Below are 23,275 nucleotides of genomic sequence, written 5' to 3' on the forward strand. Positions count from 1 at the left end.
CACCCCTGCACTGCCCTTGTCCCACCCCAATTCCACCCTTTCCCCAAAGTCCCTGCCCCACCCTGCCTTTTCCCACCCCAGCGGGAATGCGGCGCACTGGGTGGGGGAGAAGGAGGTATTTGAAATTGAGGAAGTAAATATGAATATGTAGAATGGGAGACACACGGATAAATTAATTAAAAAATGCAAAGGATGAAAGAGGAAATGTCTAGGGAGCAGAAAAGAGTTGCCGCTGTGCAAGCTGAGGGTTCAAAAAATTCTGCTTACCAGGGAAGCCCTGATAACAAGTTGCTCCCACTGGAAATGGGTCCCCAGGAGTGGGAGACAATAACTAAATTAAGATGGGACTCGAATGGAAGACCTACGATAACCGTCATTGTGGAAAATAATGGACCCAAAAATTCCCTATTGGATAGTGGGGCTGGTGTCAATATTGTAAACAGAAGTTGTAATTTGACTCCATATGTGTCTGAAGTCATTACAGCAGCCTCCTCTATTGGGGAAGGAGTGACAGAAAAAAATGTATCATTCAGTAAAAATAGCTATACCCAGAGAGAAAATGAGGGATTTTTGTTGTAAAGAACAAATGCTTCCAATAGATCAGGTGACTGAGCCAGTGATATTAGGGACTCCTTTTTTAAAGAGAAATCGGTTGGTTCTGAATTTAACGGAGTTCTGGGGCGTGTGCCGGACTGGACAGAAGACACCCCGACAGCAGGGTACATTCCTGAATATGTACTGCAAAAGCAGTGAAGGAAATTACACTAAATCAACAAGATACGTGGGTAAAAGAGTGTCCCAATGTCTGGACAAAGAACAAAGCAGACTGTGGTAAAATCAAAGCACATGTTAAAATCGTGAGGAATAAAGCGCCACCACGGAGACAATATAAATATCCTGTGCAGGCAGAGGCAGGAATTAAGAAAACAATCAAATCACTGGAACAGGGAGTGATTAAAAAGGGAAAATCTGCATACCATAGACAATTTGACCAGTACTAAAAGCTTCAAAAGATTAGAAATTAACAGTGAATTTAAAACAAATTAATAAAGCTACCCCTGCCATGGCACCAATAGTAACAGATTTGCCTCAAGTGATCGCAAGAATACAGGGGGCCCCTAAATGGGTCTCTGTCATAGATTTGGCAAATTGTTTTTTCGCCATCCCGTTGCATCCGGATTCTTGGGCCCGCTTTGCATTTACTTTTAAGAAACAATGGTACTGCTGGATCAATTATCCAAATAAAATTGGAAAAATGTCACCTCCTATGTAGATAAGGGAGAATCCGTATTTATTAGTAATAGTAAATTATTTTCCTGGATGGATGGAGGCAATTCCCACCAGAAATCATACTGCAAAGACCACCGCCAAAAGTGTTCAGTAAATATGAAACCCCAAAAGTAATTAATTCAAATAATGGACCATATTTTGTAAAAAAAAAAAAAAAAAGTAGTTAAAAATTATTAAAAGCTTTAGAAGTAAAGCAACAACTACATATTCCCTATCATCCTCAATTGTCAGAAATAATTAAAAAAAACCCTATGAAATATGCCCTACGCAAAGAAGTGCAAAAAAATGGCAAAACCGCATTCTGCCCCGAGAGACACACCCAGGCCAGGAGAACTCCCTCGCCACCTTCCCCGGCCGCAGCCAGCCCGGGAGAGGAGGGAGAAGCAGGCGCTCATAGTGGGAAGCAGCAGCTGGCGCTTCACCTGGGGAGGCGGCGGTGGCTGGGTTGGGTGTCTCTCCCTCATGGAGTCCTTGGACACTAATCAGACATCAAGAATTGTAAGATTCAAAAACCAGTAGGAGAACACTTCAATCTCCCTGGACACTCAATAACAGACTTAAACGTGGCAATTCTTCAACAAAAACACTTCAAAAACAGACTTCAGTGAGAAACCACAGATCTGGAATTAATTTGCAAACTGGACACCATCAAATTAGGCCTGAATAAAGACTGGCTGGGTCACTACAAAAACTGATTTCCCTCTGCTGATACTCACACCTTTTTGTCAACTGTTTGAAATGGGCCACATTGATTGCATTGGCCTCATTAGCACTTCAAAAGTGATTTTCCCTCCCTTGGTATTCACCCGTTCTTGTCAACTGTTGAGAATAGGTCACTTCCACCTTAATTGAATTGGCTCGTTAGCACTGACCCCCCACTTGGTAAGGCAACTCCCATCTTTTCATGTGCTGTGTATTTATACCCGCTACTGTATTTTCCACTCCATGCATCTGATGAAGTGGATTTTAGCCAACAAAAGCTTATGCCCAAATAAATTTGTTAGTCTCTAAGGTGCCACAAGGACTCCTTGTTGTTTTTGCTGATACAGACTAACATGGCTACCCCTCTGAAACCTCTCGCCCATGGGGTGTTCCCCTCCTTGTGACGCCAGTGGACACAGCTGCTCAGGCAGGAGCGGGGGCTGGTTGCTGCACATTCAGGTTAGAAGCCCAGCTTTGGATGTCAGTGCTTCACTGCTAGAGCAACAGAGCTAAAGAATGAGCACCTGGGATCTTTCCCTGCTCTCAAGAAACAAACATGAGGTGTCACACCACAAACCTTGCTTCCATTCATAGGCGTGCGTACGGGGTGTTCCCAGGCACACCCTAATGCAGGGGACGGCACGCAAGCCAATTTTTAATGGCACGCTGCTACCTGCCGGGTCCCAGCTGCCGGCCCCGCTCAGCCCGCTGCCAAACCCAGGCCGGCAGCGGGCTGAGCGGGGCCAGCAGCCGGGACCCGGCAGGCAGCAGCGTGCTATTAAAAATCCCACCCGCCCCGGCCTGCTCTTCTCCACACGCCGCCCCCCCCGCCCCCCCCATGGGGGGGGCAGGGTGAAGAAGCTTGATCCTGCTGGCTGCTGCTGCAGGACAGGCAAGTTCTCCCTCCCCTGCCTCTTCCCGCAGCGCGCTGGGTTCCTGCCCCTCCCCCTCTCCCCTCCCTGACACCGATCAGCTGATAGCCCTTGCGGGGGAGGAGGGAAAGTGGAGCCACAGCGCGCTCGCGGCTCGGGGAAGGAGGTGGAGAAGAGGTGGGGACGGGACCATGGGGACAGGGGGTGGAATCAGGGCATATCCCCTCCAGCCCCCTGCTGTGAGCCGCTCTGGGCAAGGGGCTGGGAGCACCCCCACGACCCCAGCCCACCCCCCAAGCCCTGACTCCTGCACCCCCCTCACACACCTCCAGCCCTCTGCCCTGACTCCTGCACCCCCCACCCGAGCCCTGTCCCCTGCACCCCCCTCACACACCTCCAACCCTCTGCCCTGACCCCTGCACCCCCCTCACACACCTCCAGCCCTCTGCCCTGACCCCTGCACCCCCCACCCCAGCCCTGACCCCTGCACCCCCCTCACACACCTCCAGCCCTCTGCCCTGACTCCTGCACCCCCCACCCGAGCCCTGACCCCTGCACCCCCCTCACACACCTCCAGCCCTCTGCCCTGACCCCTGCACCCCCCTCACACACCTCCAGCCCTCTGCCCTGACCCCTGCACCCCCCACCCCAGCCCTGACCCCTGCACTCCCCTCACACACCTCCAGCCCTCTGCCCTGACTCCTGCACCCCCCACCCGAGCCCTGTCCCCTGCACCCCCCTCACACACCTCCAACCCTCTGCCCTGACCCCTGCACCCCCTCACACACCTCCAGCCCTCTGCCCTGACCCCTGCACCCCCCACCCCAGCCCTGACCCCTGCACCCCCCTCACACACCTCCAGCCCTCTGCCCTGACTCCTGCACCCCCCACCCGAGCCCTGACCCCTGCACCCCCCTCACACACCTCCAGCCCTCTGCCCTGACCCCTGCACCCCCCATGACCCCAGCCCTGACTCCAGTCCCCCCACACCCCAACTGTGTCTACATATCTATTCAGGGGACACCATCATAGGACCTAATCACATCAGCCACACTATCAGAGGCTCGTTCACCTGCACATCTACCAATGTGATATATGCCATCATGTGCCAGCAATGCCCCTCTGCCATGTACATTGGTCAAACTGGACAGTCTCTACGTAAAAGAATAAATGGACTCAAATCAGATGTCAAGAATTATAACATTCATAAACCAGTCAGAGAACACTTCAATCTCTCTGGTCACTCGATTACAGACCTAAAAGTCGCAATATTACAACAAAAAGACTTCAAAAAACAGACTCCAACGAGACACTGCTGAATTGGAATTAATTTGCATACAATTAATTTAGGCTTGAATAGAGACTGGGAGTGGATGGGTCATTACACAAAGTAAAACTATTTCCCCATGTTTATTCCCCGACCCACCCACCCCCCCCCCGACACACTGTTCCTCAGACATTCTTGTTAACTGCTGGAAATGGCCCACCTTGATTATCACTAAAAAAGGTTTTCTCTCCCCCCCCCCCGGTTCTCCTGCTGGTATTAGCTCATCTTAAGTGATCACTCTCCTTACAGTATGTACGATAACACCCATTGTTTCATGTTCTCTGTGTATATAAATCTCCCCGCTGTATTTTCCACTGAATGCATCCGATGAAGTGAGCTGTAGCTCACAAAAGCTTATGCTCAAATAAATTTGTTAGTCTCTAAGGTGCCACAAGTCCTCCTTTTCTTTTTAATTAAGCCAGTGCAGGAGAACGTGCAGAGAGGGTAAATCATTCCTTTGTTTCAATTTCACAGCAAAGAAGTAAAAGGAACCTTATTGGAACATCTGCCATAGGTAGTAGCTCAACCTCAATTGTAAACAGGTGCAGTGATGTGTCACAGCATGACTGAGGAAGCTATCTTGGAGGTAGTTGTGGATCCACAGGAAAAGCGGATAATTGATTTGGCAGGAGGCTGGTTGTGGGGAAAAAAAGAGAGAGGGACTGTGAATGAGCAGGTTATTTCAGAAGGATTAAGAAAGCGGGACTGTAAGGCTATGGCGGCTGTGGCACTGCCAGACAATAAGTGGATAGGGGAATTTCCCATGAGTTGGGTTAAAAAAAACATCGGAATGTGAAGGCATGGAAGCCAATTCCTCAGTATTCCTTCCCAGCACAAGCTGTTCCCCACATGAGAAATCTTTACAACAACGACACAAGCCTTGGGAATTAAACAAAAGCTCCACATACTATACTGGCCTCAGTCCTCAGGCCAAGCAGAGCACATGAACCACACTATTGAGGAAGCGCCCCAGAAGGTACTAAATGACACAGGGAGAGACTGGCCGGATAAACTGCCTCTGATTTTGGCTGCCATCCGCAGCAGTAATAGACTAAAGACAAAAAATTCAACCCTTCCAAATCCTCTTTGGACATCCAATGCGCCTAATGATTGATCCTACTTACCTGGTACAGGGTCAAGAAGAGAGCTCTAATATAACCCAGCATGATTACTTTCAATGGCTCAAACAGTTACAAGAAGATAAAACCACTCTCCAGTATAGGGTTAATCAGGCCATCGAACACATGAGCAACAAAATTCAGAAACAAAGGCCCACAAAGGCAGCCCTGTGGGAAACAGGGGACCAAGTCCTGTACCTTAAAATGGAAAAAAGGGACCACTCATTGGAATCAAAATGGATAGGCCCTTATCCATAGTGGACGGCTTTAGCCCATTGGTATACTGTATTGAAAAAGATGGAAAACTGAAATTGGTACATGCTTTCAGGTTTCCCAGACCTATTTGTACCAAATCCACAGTAGTATCTGCCTGCTTGTGAATGAGACTATCTTGCAGTTGTGACAAAAAACTCAACTTATTCTTAATTACCTCCAGGTCTATAATATTCATAATTCCTGCTCCAAATCCACCTCCTCCTAATATGGTGTCTACTACCTCTCGTTTTGCTTGGCCATTGGAGTGTTGATGTGTTTTTATCCAGGCCGTTATAATAGGAAGGGAATAGAGTGAACATTTGGGTTCCAATTTAGACACGTTCAACTGAGTCCAATCCATACCAATTTTTATTTTTACTAATAGTGGGTTTAACAAAACTTTTACTGGATCGCTTTGAGTCACAAACAATTTTGGTTTCTTCATCTTAATTGGGCTACTTCTTTTGAATGCATAGTCTCTGATCCTGGTTCTGGTTCATGTGTCCGGGAACCATAGATTCAATTTACTATGGGGTATGGGACAGTAACCTACAATCACTGTTAATATTGTTCCTGTCTTAACAGGCTCATCCCACTGGTATGGTAATTGTGGGCAGCTGGAACTCCAGGTGGTAGCCCCATAGGGACCTTCTATTTTAACCCCTATTTCCCAGTGGTTTGGTATTCCTGTGGTGTTTATAAGGTGAACCTTAAGTCCCACTTCCCCTTCCCAGGCATACATACTGGTATTTCCTAAGAGTTTTAAGAGTTGGCTAATATTTTTATCATACCATTCCATGAAGATTACTGGATCACGGGTAGGAATCCATGATTGGCTGGTGGGGAATGAATTATTCCTTAAATATTGGCTTATAAAGAGGGCTGCAACTTCTCCCATGATTGCTCTAATTATCTGGGCACTAAAAGTTCCCAGAAGCAGGTAAAGCCAGACCTTATACTGGAACCTCATTTTCTGTGGATTAAAATTGTGGAGGTTAAGCAGCGCTTCGTGCTCACGTTCCGGGATGTCCTTTTCTGCAAAGAATTCAAACATCGTTATTTATGTAAACAATCCAGGATGTAATCCAGACACGGGGGGGCAGTGTCACTGCCTGCCCTGTAACCTGGGGGGCCCAGTAATGCTTTGCTGCTGTAGCTCCCAACCCAGACCACCCACAAACAGCCTCCAGCATCCGGTCTTACCCCAAATGTCTGTGTGTAGCTGCTGCCTGCCAGCCACGCTCAGCTCACACTCTGGCTTTCACAGCCTTGGTTATTACTGCAGGGTGACCCCAATACACACAAAGTCCCAGATTTCCCCCCAGAAATGTGTGGCCTGAACTGTCCAGCCCTCTTCTGGACAGTCCTGATAGAATAGGTCCATTGCCCCTCTAAGGGGATCAATATACAGACATTTTTCCCATCCCAAATGGAGTTACCCACACAGTTCACTTCATTTCAATTAAAGAAGAAAACAAATGTATTTAATCACAAAGGTAGATTTCAAGTGAGTACAAGTGATGAGGCATCAAAGTCAGAAATGGTTTCAAGAAAAAAAAAGATAAAAACACTTCCTAGTACTAAACCAAACAGTTCAGGATCAGTTCCTTAGGTCCAAGGGCTGCTTTTCTTTTTCTTTTCGGTCCTCTTAGGTGATAAGGAGAGATGAACAGGGAGAAATAACAAGAGGTGTTTTTGCCCCTCTCTTTTATAATTCAGTCACCCTTTGAAATGCAGAATTTTCGCAAAGCGACCCCTAGATAAAGTTCTCAGCTGAGTGGGGAGACATGAACTTTGGTGGGGAAGAAGTTTCATGCTGTTGTTTGCTAAAATGCAGATCAGTTTGTTCCTGATTGCCTTCCTTTCCAAAGAATGGCTACTTGATAGGTGATGGCTCATCAGCTCTGAGGACACCTTGGCTAGAGGGGTTAACTTCTCCTTTGTTTCTGAGAAACAGTTTTACCCACTCCCAAGACGTGTCTGGTCAACATGCTTCAGTTGCAATTTCAGCTTCTGTTCATAAGTTTTTATACAAAGTTGCTGCATACATTTCACTATGATCATACTGGCCAGTAAGATATTAGTTTTCAAATGATACCTACCTTATAAGGCATAATTTGTACAAAGATTATGATAGCAGTGTGTAGGGTTTGAATACAGGGGTATATTCCATCCCAGAGACCTCTTGAGACTTTGGAAAACTCCAGTTTCCCCGTGTAAAACACTTTGTGCCGTCCCAGTTGGTGTCAGACCTGTGGGGTCGTGGAGTGAACCTCAGCTCCAGTCAGTAACCTACCTCCACAAGCTACTTTCCACGGGCTCCCTGCCCTGTGCTCCTTTGGCCAGCTTTGCGTGACTCCATGCTCCTTCCATCAGCACTCTGAGCTGTGTGCGGAAATTAGGGATGTAAAAGGTAAATAGTTAACCGGTAAGCATAGTCTTACCAGTTAACCGCCTTAACTGTTAACCCCCGCGCCAGTTGGAGCGGGCCCAGCTATGCTGCCTGGCTGCAGCAGTGCCCCCAGCTGGAGCAGGCCCGGACACGGCACCCGGCCGGAGCAGCGCTGCCCAGCTGGAGCAGGCCCAGCCGGAACAGCACCATCCAGACAGACCCGGCCCCAGCCCCAGTCAGATGGGCCCCAACCGCTTAAACAGTTAACTTTTTAAATGACATATTTTACTTTAAACGGTTAACTTTTAAAACAGTATTTACATCCCTAGCAGAAATTTCCATCTAGAAGTTCGAACAATCTCTATGGAAAGTCTCTTTCCACTCCTGGATGGCTCCGTCCTTGGAGAGTAGTTCATCCCAGAGACATATACAGGGATTTGACTCATTTGCGTAGTCTGTGGGCGTGGCTAACAGGAGAGAACAGTTGAGGAAAGAACAGTAACAGCTCTACGCACCTCCGTGCCAGGGCTTGATTTTTCCCTACCCGTCAATGATTACATCAGATATGTCACTTCATATGCGATACTCACGGAGGAATTCTGCGCCACCTGCGAAAGCACAAACTTCATGTGCTCCACATATTATTTTTCACCCCAGATTAATTGATTTTGATGGAGCAGCACTGCAATTACACCTTTTCCCCCCTCTGGGGGCTGCTGTGGCACCAGAAGAGAGGGCAGCTGGCTTACGGCTGGAGCAGCCAGCCACTGAGGGAGGGGGTCAGAGGATACTTCACAGTTCTCTGCCCATGGGGTCAGGTGTGGAGGCAAGGAATATGGGGGAGATGGACAAAATGGGGCATATAGGGGTCCTTGGGAGGGTCACAGGAGCTAGTAAGGTAACATTGAGCCAGGGGTGGAATGCAAGTGGGGATGCAGGGACACATGGGGGTGAAAGGGGGCAGGAATACACGGGGATGGGGGGGATGCAGGGACACATGGGGATAGAGGGCAGATGTGCCTGACTGAATGGGAGAGACCAAGGGTGAGCCAGGGTTTCATATGGGAGGCTCCCCAAGTCTCTAACAATCACTCTTCCCCTCCCCCCACAAAACCCCCTCTTGCATACGTCTCCCACCAACACCCAACAATTCTCAAAGTTCACTCCAGGCTCCCTCCCAGCAATTACTTCCCTCTCCCTCAGCTTCTCCATTACCCCTGGCTCCCCCAAGCCTTTGCACTACTTCTGAGGGGTGCAGGAAATACATTTCTATATTGCAGTTTAAATGAATTATTACTCAAAGTTCTGTGTTAAAATGACTAGTAAGGAATCTATTTGTGAAAAATCCCTTCCTGAATCTTTTTTGTTTGTAGTGCTACAAACATAGTTGCTGATAATTTATTTCAAACTACCTATCAAAATAATTGAAACTTATTGGGTGAGAAGGGATAGCTCAGTGGTTTGAGCTTTGGCCTGCTAAACCCAGGGTCATGAGGTCAATCCTTGAGGGGGTCATTTAGGGATATGGGGCAAAAATTGAGGATTGGTCCTGCTTTGAGCAGGGGGTTGGACAAGATGACCTCCTGAGGTCCCTTCCAACCCTGATATTCTATGAAACTACTGTGATTATATTGTGTTATTTTGACAAATAAAATATACAGAATTTTAAAATATGGTGTGCAGAATTTTTATTTTTTTTGGCATAGAATTCCCCAAGGAGTAATGCAAAACTCTCTGTGCGCACCCGCCAGTCACACAGTTCATCAGGCCTCATGGTCAGTTAGGCCTTAGGACATTTGGACTGGTTTATCTTAAAGATTTACACTTCATATTGGTTTCTCCATACACCATTTGAATGCATCAGCTTCTTTAATAGCAAAGAAACAACTGGTTAGATCTTTGCTACACATTAGGCACGTAGTTTTTCTTCATCACATTTCTATTTAGAATAGACGGTTTGAGCAGTTCCTGAATCTTCTTTCAATCTGACACACCGCACTGTCCTCCTTCCCCCCCCCGCCCTCCTTGGACCAATCCATGCTGAGACAGGACTGCAAATCCCACCTCTAGATGTCACCTAAGAGTCACCCCCTGGCTGAAATCAAGGTAGCTCTGGGGGAGGGATGCAGGGGGAGGAAGGGGGATTGTCCTGGCTGCCTGACAGCTATATGTGTTGGGGGGAGTTTGACAGAAAGAGAGAGACCTGGCTGGACCCCACCTAGATGGAAGGGGTCCCAAATGGAGAAGGTTGTGACCATCTGATCTAAAATCCCCTCACCTGTCTCCTCTTCCCCACACTGCTCAGCCAAGTCCCATTCTCTGCCCCACACAGTCTCTGCTGGGCATCATGGGGACAGGACCACTCCCTGGTCTGAATCTGCTGGCACTGTGCCAGGCCCACCAGAAGCCCTTTGGGCCCTGGTGGTGGCAGAAGGGCGAGTCAACTGGTGAGTCAACTGGTGCCAGGTGAGGTTGCCCAAGTGAGCAAAGCATTTGCCACAGTCAGCACACCTGTACAGCCGCTCCCCGCTGTGAATGCGTTGGTGTATTCTCAGGTATTAGCTCTGTGCAAAGTTCTTTCTGCAGACAGTGCATTGGAATGGCCGTTCCCTGGTGTGTGTGTGCTGATGTATTCAGAGGTTTGAGCTGTGTGCAAAGCCCTTGCCGCAGACAGCGCAGTGGTCCGGCTGTTTTCTGGTGTGCATGCGCTGAAGCTGGGTCAACTTGTTGGCATTGCTGAACCTCTTACCACAGTTGGCACAGCGGTACAGCTGCTCCCCGGTGTGTGTGTGCGCTGATGTCTGGTCAGCGTACTGGCATTGCTGAAGCTTTTCTTGCAATCGTCACAGTGGTAGGGCCGCTCCCCGGTGTGCGTGCGCTGGTGTATTCTCAGGGTTGAGCTCTGTGCAAAACCCTTGCCGCAGTCGGTGCAGCGGTGAGGCCGCTCCCCGGTGTGTGTGCGCTGGTGTGTTCTCAGCCTTGAGCTCTGGGCAAAGCCCTTGCCGCAGTCGGTACAGTTGTATGGCTGTTCCCCAGTGTGCGTGCGCTGGTGTCTTTGCAGGTGTGCAAACTGTGCAAAGCCCTTGCCACAGTCAGCACAGCAATATGGCCGCTCCCCCGTGTGTGTGCGCCGGTGTACTCTCAGCTTTGAGCTCTCTGCAAAGCTCTTGCCACAGTCAGTGCAGCGATATGGCCGCTCCCCAGTGTGTGCGCGCTGGTGTATTCTCAGCTTTGAGCTCTCTGCAAAGCTCTTGCCACAGTCACTGCAGTGGTAAGGCTGCTCCCCGGTGTGCGTGCGCTGATGTTTTCTCAGAGTTGAGCTATGTGCAAAGCCCTTGCCGCAGTCGCTGCAGAGATAAGGCCGCTCCCCGGTGTGCATACGCTTGTGTATTCTCAGCGTTGAGCTCTCTGCAAAGGTCTTGCCGCAGTCAGCGCAGCAGTACGGCCGCTCCCCGGTGTGTGCGCACTGATGTGTTCTCAGGCTTGAGCTCTGGGCAAAGCCCTTGCCGCAGATGGTACAGTTGTATGGCAGTTCCCCAGTGTGCGTGCGCCGGTGTCTTTTCAGGTGTGCAAACTGTGCAAACCCCTTTCCGCAGTCAGCACAGCGGTGCGGCCGCTCCCCAGTGTGTGTGCGCTGATGTATTCTCAGCTTTGAGCTCTCTGCAAAGCTCTTGCCACAGTGTGTGCAGCGATACGGCCGTTCCCCGGTGTGCCTGCGCTGGTGTGTTCTCAGGGCTGAGCTCTTTGCAAAGCTCTTGCCACAGTCAGTGCAGCAGTACGGCCGCTCCCCAGTGTGCGTGCGCCGGTGCTGTGTCAGTGCGAAGGGGTTCCTGAACCTCTTGCTGCAGTCGATGCACTGATGGGGACACCAGCCCATGGGGAGTCTCTGGTGTGTAGTCAGATTTGGTCTCTGGCTGAGTTTACCCCGGGGATGGACTGCGTCCTGTGCATGGATCCCTCTGTGGGATGTGGGATCCTGTGTTCCTACCGTGCTCTCCCCACATTCAGACTGTGTCCGCGTTCCCCCCACGATCCCGATCCCTGCTGGAGAGAGCAGAGGCAATCCTGGCATTAGCTCACGCTTAGGGCTGCAGGTTTGTCAAGGATGGAAAATGTCACGGATGGAGTGATTGGCCCATTTGTCTGTGACTGTTTTTGGGATGGGTGTCTCACCCTGCAGTGGCAACTCCTGTCTGGGCATTGAGACCTGGCCTGCAGGGTTACAGTTCCACTCAGATTTGCCCCCGCCCACGCTCATGATGGTGAGGGAAGCAGGTCAAATTTCAGTGAATGGCCTTAACACCCACATGTTCTACACCCCAAGGGTTCTCAACCTTTTTCTTTCCAAGACCCCCCACAACATGCTATAAAAACACCATAGCCCACCTGTGCCACAATAATTGGTTTTCTGCATATCAAAGCCAGGGATGGCGTTAGGCGGTAGGCACCCATGCTACAGGGACCCCCATGAAGCTACATGGCTCACGCTTCAGCTTCAGCCCTGAGTGGCAGGGCTTGGGGACCTGGGCTTCAGCCCCATGTAGGGGGGGCTTCGGCTTTCTGCCCTGGGCCCCAGCAAGTCTAATGCTGGCCCTGCTTGGAGGCCCCCCCGAAACCTGCTCAAGGCCCCTCTAGGGGCCCCCAGACCCCTGGTTGAGAACCACTGCTGTACCCCACACCAACCCCTCTGCACCAGGCTGGGGTTAGGGTTGCAGTGCTGGGAGAAGAGTGCTTCCTTGGGTAGCAAGTTCCCCCTGGGCAGGGCAAGGAGGAGGGCAGGTGTTGTAAATGGTGGTGGTGGTGGGAGGGGGGGAGTAGTACACCCAGCCAGTCAGCTATGAAAATTCTTAGTAGCTGTTCCCTTTGCTTTACCTGTAAAGGGTTAAGGAGTCTCACCGCTATGCTTAGGTAAGAGGAAGTGAGTGGGCACCTGGCCAAAAGAGCCAATGGGAAGGCTAGAACTTTTTAAAATAGAGAAAAACCTTCCCCTTTGTCTCTCTGTTGTTCTCTGGCTGGAGAGACAGGGCAGCAGCTGGGCTGTAAGAAGCTTGGGGCCAGGTATGAAAATCATCTGTAGCCATACCGAGACTCTCTCATTTGGAACTACGGCTACGTACGTAGAACAGGAATGTTTAGACAGACGTGATCAGGTTTCTCTCTTTACTTTCGGCTTGTGGATTCGACTGTGCTAACACAGGTGCTTTCGTTTTGTTTTTGTAACCTTTAAGCTGGACCCCAAGAAAGCCAGTCCTGGTGTTTAATCCTTGCAGTTACTTTTTTATTTAATATCTAACAGCAGCCTAATTTTCCAGATGTGTTTTCTTGCCCCCCCCCCCTTTTTTTTTTTTAAAGAAGAGGATGGGATTTCTGTGTCTTAAGAGGTCCATGCCCATGTTTTTCAATTAGCTGGTGGCAACAGCTGATTTCTTTTTCTTTTCCTTTTCTCAGCTCTTCCCCATAGGGAGGCTGAAAGAATCTGGGGGTGCCCCAGAGGAAGGAATTCCCAAGTGCGCCATCCTGGGCTCTCAGAGGGGTTCTGCACTTGGGGGGTGGCAGCATTTACCAACTTAACACAAGGAGGATCTCTAACCTTGGGAGTTTAACACAAGCCTGGAGTGGCAAGTATTACGTTTTAAAGTCCTTGCGGGCCCCCACGTTCTGCACTCGAAGTACCAGAGCAGGGAATCAGCCTTGACAGCAGGGTTTATTAAAAATCCTGGAGTAGTCACAGTAAATTTACAGACCTGTGATTTTACTAAAGTTACTGTAACCACTCCGTAATTTCTGATACAAAACGCTGTGACAAATCTGCAACCTGACTCAGGGTGGTTCTACCCTATGGTGTTTCCGCAGCACCTAGCGCCTGCTCCCACAGGGGCTATGCATGTCTTGGGTCTTGGTTTAAGCTTAAATTGTAGCCTGCCCAGGATACAGGCAGCGCCTGGCACAGCAGGGCCTGGTTTTGTTTTCAAACTGATTTTGTCTTTATTTCAATCAGAGGGGTTTATTTATGTGGTATTGGTTCTTCACTTTCTCCTGTTTTATAGCATGAGGCCTGTTCCTCAGTATTTTTGCTGTTGTAAATATATTGGTTTGAAACAAGCTTAGTTGAGGGGCTACAATCCCTTCATGTGGATGCAGTGAGACCAGTTTAAAACTGCTTCGAACAATGTAGCTTATTCTTGCGGGGCAGTGAGTCCTTTTCTAGGAATTCCTTTTGAAGAAATCATTTACTCTCGGCCTGAGGTTTCAGTCTTTGTGCAAAACTAAAAAGAAACTAAAAGGCACGAAAGCCTTTTGAAAAATCTCTAGGGCGCCCCTTACCTTGGTATGACTTTCTGAGGTGTGGGAAGCCTAGAAGATGTTGTGGTGTATGGCCAGACAGGCTTGTCTTTCTACCCAGGTGCTTGTTTCCCCCCAGCAGCCAGCTCACACAGTCTCTCTCTCTCCTCCTCCCCACCACTAGTCCATGTACCCATCTCCTCAGAGTGAGGGCAGGGGAGACAGGGCTCAGGAGAGCTTTCCGTGAATGTCTTAGAGACAGCACACAGCATCTCTCAGAAACTTCCCCAGCACACACACTGACTCTGTGTGGTACAAACCCACACGGTCTCTGGCTCTTTCACACTCACCTCCGAACACATAGCTGTAGTATTGTTGCTACTTCTTGGTACTTCCTACAATGCAGATATCATCTCAGCAATTTTATGCCTCCTAAGTGTGTTACTTTAGTGTGTTGACTGGTCTATGCATTTCATGATTTTTATTTCTCTTCTACTTAAATTTAATTTAATTAGTGAGTTCTGAAATACCTAATGTCTCCTGGCTGGAGTAATTATTCCTATGGTAACTTTAAAAAATATTATATCAAGGTTTTTTGTTTCTATTGGTGGTGCACAGACCTCAGTGCACATAACAAAATTTATTCTGCAGATGGATTGAAAAAAAATGAGAGGGAACATTGCTCACAGCCCCAGTGCCCTTTTCATTAAACAGCTGGGGAAGCTGAGGCATGGTGGAGCTGTAGCGACTCTTGAAAAAAGAGTCGTACGAGAAACGGAAAGCAGGTCAAATTACAAAAATGAGTCTTAAAAAACAACACAAGCACGTAGGGGGAAAATTAGAAAGGCAAAAAGCAAAACTAAACTAGCATTATAAAGGGAAAAAACAAAGCATTTTACAAATACACGGGAAAGCAGAGGAAAACAAGGACAGGCTAGGCCCACTACTGTGTCCACTTCTGGGCCCCACACTTCAGGAAGTATGTGGACCAATTGGGGAGGGTCAGAGGAGAACAACAATACTGATTAAATGTCTCGAAAACATGACTTATGAAGTAAGTGAAAAAACTGGGTTTGTTTAGTCTGGAGAAGCGAAGGTGGAGAAGGGGGGGGGCAGGGGATAAGCCCTGATAACAGTCCTCATGGACATAAAAGGTTGTTACAAAGTGGAGGGTGATAAATTGTTCTTTTTATTGACTGAGAATAGGTCAAGATTTTTTGGGCTTCAATTGCAGCAAGAGAGATAGAGGTTAGATATTTGGAAAAACTTCCAACCTCTGAGGGTAGGTAAGCACTGGAACAAAATGATCTTGGCAGGTTGTGGAATCTCCACCATGGGAGGTTTCTAAAAACAGGTTAGACAGACACCTCTCAGGGATGGACTAGGTAATACTTAGAAATCATCTCTGCACTGAGACAGGACTAAGATTCATAGATATCAAGACCAGACAGGCTGACTGTGCCCATCCAGCCTGGCTTCCTGCCGATCCCAGCCAGAGAAGCTCCCCCAGTCATTCCTGACTCTGGCCCAGTAACTGCTGGTGGAACAAGAGTGAAGCTTTGAGAGAGAGCCACCCCATCTCTACGGACAGACTCCCAGTGAGGGAGAATCCATTGCGTCCTAAGGGGAGCTCTCCCAATGGTTTATTCCCCCTCCCAGATAAACACTGGCCCCTAATTCCCAGCTTCAATTTGTCTCTCTTCAGCTCCCAGCCAGTGAATCTCGCTCTGCCTTTGCCTTCTATATCAAGGAGTTATCTACTAGCAGGTGTGTAAATCAGAAAGGACTGGATTATTAGGACTCACCTGAGGAGGGGCTCTCAGGCCTAGAGTGTACCCTGGAGCCCTCGGCATCCCGGATCCAGAGCTCTGCCTCCCCTAGCTCGATCCGGTGGATTAAGTCTGGTTTGGAACCTGAAGAGCCTGTTTGGGGGAAGGTTTATTACTAAATTTTTGGAGGCAGGGACTCGTTTATATGTTTGTGCAGCACCTGGCACAATAGGACACCAATCTCACAGGCTGTTCAGAGGAAAGCACAAGAGATCCAAAGCAGACGAATATAGAAATAAACCTTCCTTAGCAATAAGCCTTCTTCCCGTCTCCCACCAGGCAAGTTCAGTTCGTACCCTGAATCAGCAACATCTGCAACCCTTCTCTCTTTGCAGTGGGGGTCGAGTTTAAAGCCTTGGTGGGGTAACTTTAGATGTTCCCCTGAAATATCCCATTCTGCTAACACCTTGGCCTCTATGCTATCTTGTGGCACTACGTTCCATAGGACAAGTGTGTGACATGGATTTCTTTTAACCCACAAAAAGACCAGTGAACACGCATTAGTTTCAGATTAAGAGACAGGGTGAATAGAAAATCTGCAACCACCTTCTTTCTGGTCATTATTTCACTTACCCAACTGTCTCCTGAAACATGGATCATGGGGAAGACTTTGGAAGAAGGGAACTTTGCTCCTTGCCGACTAAAAGCTGTTGAAATGTTTCAGGCATGTAATTAAGGCAAATCAGCCACAACGTGTCATGGCAGGTGTGACCCAGTGTCACTGTTACACAGACATTCCAGTTCTTTTGCATTGTTCAGTTGTACGGTTGTTAAGTTTACGATGCTCATTCTTTTGGGGGAGTTGGGGAGCTGCTGCAGAAGCAGTGTTTTCCCCCGCCTTATTTGTCTGACTAGAGTCAGTTCTTGAGGCAGAGTTGCTGCCCTCAGCCTCTGGCTGGGATTCCGGGAAGAGATGGTTGCTCATGGGCTCTTTGCTACCATCAGGGATGTGCCACGACTGAGGCAGGTAATGCAAATAAACCAGTTACACCAAGATTAGCCCCAGGCTCTGTAGCCCTGAGTTCTCCTCCAACAGCGAGCTGACCTGAAAGGGGCTGGCATTTGCCACCACTCAGTGACAGGGTGCCACATGGCAGCCAAAGGCTCGAGGGAACCCAAATGTTTTACAGATGTGAATAAATGAAGGGAAACTGGTCCTTACCCAAGGAAACAAGGGTCCGGTAATTCCTCAGCATCTGGTCCCGGTACAGCTGCTTCTCTGGCCGGGATAAGAGCTCCCACTCCTCCCGGCTGAAATACAGAGCCACGTCCTCAAACGCCACCCGCAGCTGCTGGCACAAGCGTTACACACTCAGCACCCTCCGCTCCAGCCCCAGCCCGGGCTCTCAGCAGGGGACGCGGGTTCTAGGGCAGCGGCCCCCGGGGAACCCCCAGCCCAGCAGCTGTGACCCAGGGAGACCCCCCCGCACAGCCCCCCGGGGACTCGGGCCCTGCTGGCCGGGGACAGGAGTCGCCCTCGGCTCCCCACCGGGCTCTGGGGCGGGGCGCTGGGAAGGGCCCGAATCCCAGGGCAGGGACCAGGCTCCTCCCCCGGCCGGAGTCCCCGCCTCCGCCCCAGGCCTGTGCTCGGCCCCGCTCCCGGCCCCAGCTCGGCCGCCTCGGGGCTCCTCGGCCCGGCTCCGCGTGTCCGTCCGGCCCGGGGCCCCCAGCGCCGCTCCCCGGCCCCAGCGCTCCGGCTGCGGCAGCCCCCAGCCCCGGGGTCACAAGCGCGGGAGGGACCCGGTCCCGGCCCCCTCGGCCCCAGCCGGGACCAGCCAGTGCCCGGCCGGGGAGCCCCCGCCCCGCGTCCTACCTGCGCCGGCCCCGCTGCAGCCATCGCCGGGCTCGGCTCCGGCTCCGGCTCCGGCCCCGGCCGCTTCCTCCGCCCGGGCAGCGACCTCCCGCCCAGGCCGCCTCCTTGCGCACGGGCTGGGCTGGGCTGGGCTGGGACCCAGGTGTCCGGGACGGCCCCGCCCCGCTGCGCTCCCCACCCGCCCCCGACTCAAGAGCCCCGCACCGGCGCCGCCATCTTCAGCAGCCGGGGGAAGGCCCAGCGCAGGGACCTTCCGACCCCGCCCCTCCCCTCCCCTCCCGGACGCCTGGGTCCCGAGTCCGGCCTCTGGGGGCGCTCGCTGCACCTGGTCCCCGGCCGGCAGGAGCCCGTAAGGGGGCAGCCCGGTCCCCGCCCCTGGGCTGTGCGTGGGGATCCGCTGTGCCGTGGGGAGCTGGGAGCAGGGCAGGTGGGTGGTGACTGTTGCTAGGCTGTGTGAGGTTGGTGTGTGTATTTGAGGAGATCCCCCCCAGGCTGGGTCTGGGGTGTGGGTCTGAGTGGTACAGGAAGGCTGTGTGATGTGAGTGGTTTACAGATCACAACGTGACTGTGGAGTGTGTGTGTGTCACAGTAAGACAAGGGTCTGGCTGTGTGATGTTGGTGTGTGTGTTACTTCCAGGGGATCACAGCCTGGGGTGTGTTTCAGGCGCTCACACCCATGTCCCTTCCCAGCGCCCCGGGGAGGGCAGGTGCCCCATAAGATGCCATGTTCTGGCCTCGGTGCTGGCACTGAAGCAGCTGCCCCTGCCCCCCGTTCATTGGGCCGGGCCCTGCACACCTCAGGTGCCCCCCCAGCCGGTCACAACAAATGGTCCAAGGAGAAGCACATCAAGGGCCTGCGGGACGCCGAGCGCAGCCGGCTCTTCCAGAAGCTCGCCATGCTGCTGCACTTTACCCGCAAAGGTATCGCGTGGGGGAGGAAGGGATGGATCTTGTGCGTGACACAGCCCCAGCCAGAGGGAGTGCTACGGAGCCCTGCCAGCTTCCCTGTGCCCCACAGGCCCCGCTGCAGCCAGAGGGGGCATTACAGAGACTTCCCAGCCTCCCAGGACTTGACAGGGCCCAGCCAGAGGCTGTGGCTACAGAGCCCTGCCAGCCCAGCCTTGCCCACTAGCACTGACCCTGTTGCCCCTAACCACAGCACCCCCTAACCTCTGTTAACCCAAGGCCAGCATCCTTCTTGGCTGCTGGAGGAGAGGATGCTGGTCTGAGGGGTAGAGTCTCCCCTTCTCATCCTTTCTCCACTGGACCTTTCTTCTGTTTCACAGCATCTCCCCTACGGTGGCTGAGTCTCTCCCCATCTCTCGCAGATGTTTCGCATAAGAGGGGGCAGCCCAGTCTCTGTGGTTCAGGCGGCCTAAGATAACAGCTAACGGTGGCTGAAGAGGGGAAGGGCCCTGGAACAGGTAGTTTGGGGCAGGGAGGGTCACCAGGAGCCCCAGGACTCCTGGGTCTCATCGCCACCTCTGCAATTGGATAGTGGGTTACAGCAGGGGGGGCACCTTATTTCTATTCCTGGCTCTGGGAGGGTAGTGGATCGTGGTGGGTTAAAGCAGTGGGGGCTGGGAGTCAGGACTGCTCTCAAGTGGGGTCCCAGCTGTGCCTCCCTTGTGACGCTCCATCTCTGTCCACTGCAGCAGGGGGACCCAACCCTGATTTCAACACCAACCTGGCCAACCTCACTGAGCAGTGCCGGAGCATGGGCTCATGGCTGCAGCCTTTTTGAATTCTCTGGGTCAGACCAGACCATGCCGAGGTGTTACAGGGAAAAATGAAAACCATCGTAAACCTATATGTTCCCCCTTCACAGGACGCAGGATCTTGTACCTGGTATCAGCGTCTATCGCTGTGGAAGCAGCTGGTGATGTTGGTCTCATCCTCCTTCCAGTGTAGTGCAAGGAAAGAGGACAGAGACAGATAGGTGTTCCAAAACAATATAATAACATTTAACATTCCTGTGATGGGAAGAACACGTCAACAGCCCAACACTATAGCATTTAATTTCAGAAAGGGGAACTATACAAAAATGAGGGAGTTAGTTAAACAGAAATTAAAAGGTACAGTGAATAGAGTGAAATCCCCGCAAGCTGCATGGACACTTTTCAAACACACCATAATAGAGGCCCAACTTAAATGTATACCCCAAATTAAAAAACACAGTAAAAGAACGAAAAAAGAGCATTAAGAAGCAGTGAGAGATAAAAAGGCATCTTTTAAAAAGCAGAAGTCAAATCCTTTTGTGGTAAATAGAAGGGAGCATAAACATTGCCAAATTAAGTGTAAAAATGTAATAAGGAAAGCCAAAAAGGAGTTTGAAGAGAAGCCAGCCAAAAACTCAATAGGTAATAACAAAATGTTTTGTAAGTCCATCTGTCATAAATATAAAGGGAAGGGTAAACCCCTTTAAAATCCCTCCTGGCCAGAGGAAATCTCCTCTCACCTGTAAAGGGTTAAGAAGCTAAAGATAACCTCGCTAGCACCTGACCAAAATGACCAATGGGGAGACAAGATACTTTCAAAAGCTGGGAGGAGGGAGAGAAACAAAAGGGGTATGTGTGTCTGTCTATATTCTGTCTTTGCCGGGGATAGACCAGGGACGGAGTCTTAGAACTTTTAGTAAGTAATCTAGCTAGGTACGTGTTAGATTATGATTTCTTTAAATGGCTGAGAAAAGAATTGTGCTGAATAGAATAACTATTTCTGTCTGTGTATCTTTTTGTAACTTAAGGTTTTGCCTAGAGGGGTTCTCTATGTTTTGAGTCTAATTACCCTGTAAGGTATCTACCATCCTGATTTTACAGGGGGGATTTCTTATTTCTAATTACTTCTATTTTTATTAAAAGTCTTCTTGTAAGAAAACTGAATGCTTTTTCATTGTTCTCAGATCCAAGGGTTTGGGTCTGTAGTCACCTAGGCAAATTGGTGAGGCTTTTTTACCAAACCTTGTCCAGGAAGTGGGGTGCAGGGTTTTGGGAAGTATTTTGGGGGGAAAGACGTGTCCAAACAGCTCTTCCCCAGTAACCAGTATTTGTTTGGTGGTGGTAGCGGCCAATCCAAGGACAAGAGGGTGGAATATTTTGTACCTCGGGGAAGTTTTGACCTAAGCTGGTAAAGATAAGCTTAGGAGGTTTTTTCATGCAGGTCCCCACATCTGTACCCTAGAGTTCAGAGTGGGGGAGGAACCTTGACACCATCAGAAGCAGGAAGCCTGCTAAACAACCAGTGGGGCCCCTTGGACGATCGAGATACAAAAGGAGCACTTAAAGACGATAAAGTCATTGAGGAGAAACTAAATGAATTCTTTGCTTCAGTCTTCACGGCTGAGGACATTAGGGAGATTCCCAAACCTGATCCGTCTTTTGTAGGTGACAAATCTGAGGAATTGTCACAGATTGAAGTGTCACTAGAGGAGTTTTTGGAATTAATTGTGTCAAAGTTTGACTCAGACTCACAATTTATCAGACCACTCTGTTTTAGTAGCAAAGCTGCTCTGCTAATACATTTAGAAGTGAGCCCCCCGAGTGGGGCTTGTGTCTCTTAATTTATACAGCTTGCTGGAGAACAAGGTACAGAGAAGTTACAGACAAAAGAAGAAAAAGATTTTAGTCACCACCCTTCGAGATCCCTGAGACCAGTCACGTATCTTCAATTACCTGCCACCCTTAACAATCTCCTTTAACAACTTCCAGTTAACTTAACTAATTGCCCTTCACACCTTCCATTCTGATGCCTGCTTCTTAGACGTGCTGGCTCTATCTTAATTGCGTCTCCATTCAAAAGCTAACTGTCCCTACGTGTGCTCCCTCAGATACTTTGTAACATGTTTTGGCATGCCCTCTCATATACAATGTATCCAGCATGTCCCCTTATACAACGTTATACTTATACAATGTTATACTTCCACAATCCCCCCTTTTGGTCAAGGCTACGCCCATAACCAATGACTTACTGGATTCCATACATCAATCGTTCTTTTTCATTACTTTCACTGGTGACATTTAACAACATTAGATTAGCACTCTGGTTAGGGGTAACCTGATGGATGGTGTGTCTTGTGCAGTTTTGGATACAACAAGAAATCAATTGAAAACACACAAAGATTATTAGAATTCCAAATAGGATAGTCAGGATTCCTTGAAACAACCAGTTTCCCAGACTAGAGAAATTGAATAAGTTACTTATCCATTTCCACAAGGAACTTGGTTCTTCGTGGGGAAGGTATGCAATTTGCTCCAGATGGCTAGCACGATTTATTACCTCATTAGTATTATCAGGTATGTATACACAGCATTCTGTTCCAATTAGAGCACAGGTCTCTCCTTTGGCTGCCAGTATTATATCTAATGCCCGACGGTTTTGGAGGGCCACTTGTCGGACCGCTCTTGCTTCTTTGGCTAGAGCTTTTAAGCTCTCTCCTGTTTCATTGGCCATGATCTCAACCACCGCTTGTAACCTTAAAAGCCTTTTTGCATGGTGGATTACCCCCCCTACTGGGACTAAAGAAATACCAACAGCTTCTTCCCAAGTTAGGGGGCTTATGTTATCCACATACCATTTAGCATCTGGCAAGTCCCTCCTTTTTCGCCTGAAATTACGGAGGCGATTTCGTGGGAGGGATTGAAGCACCCGGAATTGTGGGAAAAGCTGAGCAGGATAACAGATACCTGACCAATTTGCTGGTAACACAGTGTAAGCATTTTCCCCACAAACCCAATGATGTCCCATTAAAGCTGGGAAGGGTTGACTGCAACCCTTTGACATGTAAGAATTTACAAAGGAGGAATAGTATCCCCCAAAGGGCACAGGATGATTTTCACTGGGAGAAGAGGTAGCATTCACATGACATTTGTAGATGGTGCTGTTTTTCTCAGGGAGGCTGTAGGGGGAGCAAGAGATTGAATCTTTGGTTTGGTCCCAGGTTGAGAGGAAGTTTATCTTTCCATACCCGGTTCGCCATTCTCCAACCTTGTTTGAATAGTCCCATACACCATGGGACACGATGTATTGGAGACAGCTGCTCCTCCCTAGATTCAGCCCTGTCCCATTACACACCCAGCACCAGTGGCCCTTTCCTTTCACCACACTTATAAGTTTAGGAACATATGTTTTTCCCAGCCCCCAAGTGTCATTTTCCTTCCATGTCCTTTTAAGTGGATAGGGTTCTCCAGCAAGCTCTGAGGAATTCAAAGGGATTGCCATGGTGGGGATACTAGCTTGTGAGTGAGCTGGGATGTGGCTGCAGACCCAGCAACTAGAAATATTCAGGATCTGGGCTATCTGCTCCTGTTGTTGGATGAAAGAATTGTCACTGTCACTCTGGATTCCCCAGACCCTCAGCACACAGTAGCTGAGGATTAAGCTTCTCAAAGGACACATG

At 49.8% G+C, this 23,275-nt stretch overlaps 2 protein-coding genes across 2 annotated transcripts in view; one reads left to right on the top strand and one right to left on the bottom strand.

The window, feature by feature from the left end:
* Positions 1 to 9,627: 9,627 nt before the first annotated feature.
* LOC114018214 overlaps positions 9,628 to 23,275 on the bottom strand; it is a 43,863-nt gene continuing 30,215 nt past the window's right edge. The window contains 5 exon segments of the mRNA XM_043548414.1: positions 9,628 to 10,745; positions 10,748 to 12,000; positions 16,044 to 16,160; positions 17,230 to 17,359; positions 17,881 to 18,068. Coding sequence (XP_043404349.1) covers positions 10,302 to 10,745; positions 10,748 to 12,000; positions 16,044 to 16,160; positions 17,230 to 17,359; positions 17,881 to 18,068 — 2,132 coding nt within the window. The 3' untranslated portion in view covers positions 9,628 to 10,301.
* On the top strand, positions 17,983 to 19,835 carry LOC122466322 (translational activator of cytochrome c oxidase 1-like). Its single transcript, XM_043549463.1, has 2 exons — positions 17,983 to 18,801; positions 19,536 to 19,835. Exons 1-2 carry the CDS (start codon positions 18,600 to 18,602, stop codon positions 19,622 to 19,624), a joined length of 291 nt encoding a protein of 96 aa, XP_043405398.1. The 5' UTR covers positions 17,983 to 18,599; the 3' UTR covers positions 19,625 to 19,835.

This window comes from Chelonia mydas, chromosome 6 (assembly GCF_015237465.2).
Source record: "Chelonia mydas isolate rCheMyd1 chromosome 6, rCheMyd1.pri.v2, whole genome shotgun sequence".
In the NCBI taxonomy this organism is placed as follows: Eukaryota; Metazoa; Chordata; order Testudines; family Cheloniidae; genus Chelonia; species Chelonia mydas.